General features: G+C 41.7%; 1 protein-coding gene across 1 annotated transcript; it reads right to left on the reverse strand.

Annotated features, from left to right (window-relative positions):
- Window positions 1–1,294: 1,294 nt before the first annotated feature.
- Window positions 1,295–2,135, reverse strand: LOC147596810 (endogenous retrovirus group V member 2 Env polyprotein-like). Its single transcript, XM_086769650.1, is given in 2 exon segments — window positions 1,295–1,886; window positions 1,888–2,135. Coding segments are annotated over 2 exon segments (840 nt in total).
- Between the last annotated feature and the right edge of the window lie 450 nt (window positions 2,136–2,585).

Below are 2,585 nucleotides of genomic sequence, written 5' to 3' on the forward strand. Positions count from 1 at the left end.
CAGCAAGAAACCACCCTGGCAGCAAGAACAAAGCAGGACAAAGGTCTGAATCCATGCAGCTGGACATAGTGATAAGGAGGAGAGAACGACCACCAGGGAGACTGTGACTCCTGAGAACAGTCACGAGATGGACACAGAGACCGGGGAATAACCTGTCGTGGGAGGAAACTTATGATAATGATTTTTCAGAAACCTAATGAATATATAACCAAGTCCGCGGGAATTCTATGAATATGCTTGTCTATGATGCATAAATACTGTACCTGTTCCTTAACGCATTGCACACGTTTGGAGGAGTGATCCCCCGTGTGCCCGGCGCTGTAATAAAGAATACCTGCTTAATAGTTACATGGACTGTTAAGTTTCTTTTATTTTAGCTTTTTCGGCTTCAGGATGATATCCTAATTGCAGCACCCAGTGATTCCTTGGTAGGCAGAGTTCTTAATGATATTACCAATGCATTATCCCAGTTTGAATTGGTTATTGCTCCAGAGAAAATTCAAAAGGTATGTCCTTGGCAATATTTTGGCTGGCGAATTATGGAAAGAACAATTGCGCCACAAAGGTTAAAAACCCCTCAAACAGTGTTTACCTTAAACAATTTGCAGAAATTCCTGGGAGCTATTGATGTGCGGAAAACGGACTCCACAATCTGTAAGATTGTAAAGTAGGTATGTTTATTCAGCGCTGGGCAGCACAGGGGGGTAGTCCCACCAAAACCGTGCGCGCCTTACGTGGCAACTCACTTTAAATTTATACAACCAAATGTTACATATACATAAAGTTTCACAATACGCCTATACATATGCATGACCTATCCCTGCTTCGTATTAAAATTAGTCCCAAGGGGTCATTTTCATAAACTCCTCCTGTCTGGGCTTGCGCAGTGCCTCCTGGTGGTGGTCGTCGGGGGTCGTGGGGATGAAGGCAGGTGACTCCTCTTCGTCACCGCTAGTAACCTTTTGTTCTTGCGCAAACTCAGTTATCCCTTGGCTTTCATTCAAGCTGCAGGGTCGGTTTTAGCTGGTTCTTGAAGCGACCCCCCTAGTCCTTACCAGGAACTGTCTTTCGTGAAGAATTGCAAGCCTTTCTGCTTCAAATAGTTTGCACAATGGTTAGCAAATTATTAAGCAAGTAGTTAACAAAACATTAAGCACTATTTATCAACTTGATTCCTTAGGATGCACAGCAATAATTAATCAATGCCATATCTATTAAGATTTCTTTAACTCCTTCTCTCAGTCCCCCCTTTTCTAGAAAATTAGTAAATTCTTTTACTGTATTTAATTTAATTCTAGTATAGTGTTTCTCTATTTAACATTTTTTCAAAATATTTGTTAGACTCAAGCCTTTGTCGTAATTGGTTTCTTTTCCATTCACTGTAGGAATCTCCTGTATTCTTAAAACACCACAAGCCGCATCGAATTGCTATACAAAGGATTATGGATAAAAGGATGATTGCTATTATTGTAACAAACAATTGTTTTAACCATGTTAAATTTGGCAGCCAGGAGGTTAACTTCTCCCAGAGTTCGGAAAAACTCCAAGAGGTGTCATCTTGTGTTATCTCATGTAGGATCTTTGCTTGCCTCCTGATCTCCTGGAGGTCGTCAGTAATCCGCCCACTCTGGTCTACATACATACAGCAGTCAACGTTGATTGCTGTGCATACTCCACCTTGTGAGGCCAATAATAAATCTAAGGCCATGCGATTCTGTGATATTATCTTTGATAACCCAGTCACTTCTTCTTGGAGTGCAAGAATAGCATCTATTGTTCTGTTCTCTATTATTTCTATTACAGCTGAAATATTTACTATGGCCTTTTCCAATTTGCTTACCCCTAGAGATGGGTTCAGCCACCGCACAAAGCTATGAAAACCTTTCTATTAGGGGTTTGTTTGTCCTCCGGCTCCTAATTGAATTGATTCTCCGTTTTCTCCTTACGGGACTCTGTGTTGTTTTGTCAATAATAGTGATGTTGGGGACCAGACTGCCTAAAGTACAGGCTCCTCGCCATCCTAGAGGCAGAGTCTTACGGGCCACTGTGCCACACAACCAGTACCATCCTGTTCCCAGTGGAACCGGAAGACCAGTATAATTAAACGATTGAAATACTGGGTCAATATTCGTCATGTTCAATGAGATAGTTTTGTTACAATTTAGATACTCCCCAACAAACGTACCGTTTCCCGAGCTTACCAGGCAGCGGTCTCCTGAGGTATTGGTTACTATTGTGTTTATTTCCAACTCCCGGCCCCATGTGGCTTGAGTATCTTTACTAAGAGTGGTACTTTCCCAAAAGATCCTATTTGTCCAGGAGACATTCAAAGACAATGGGATACCTATTAAAGGCACTCCATGACCAGAATGCCTTGGCATTTGGGTACAAACCCAACAATCGGTCTTGTTTAAGATTTTAGTGATGTTTTGAGTCAGCTGAACATACACATTCCCTTGCCAAGCAGCTATGTTCATCATTTGTAGATTTACCAGGATTACACAAACCTTAATCCACATTCTACCTTCTCAGTTTAAGCTTTAGGGGTCCCTGAACTTCAGAAGTCCAGAGTTTTCGTGGTGCCT

The sequence above is a fragment of the Chlamydotis macqueenii genome, chromosome W (assembly GCF_036417535.1).
Source record: "Chlamydotis macqueenii isolate bChlMac1 chromosome W, bChlMac1.mat, whole genome shotgun sequence".
NCBI classification, from domain to species: domain Eukaryota; kingdom Metazoa; phylum Chordata; class Aves; order Otidiformes; family Otididae; genus Chlamydotis; species Chlamydotis macqueenii.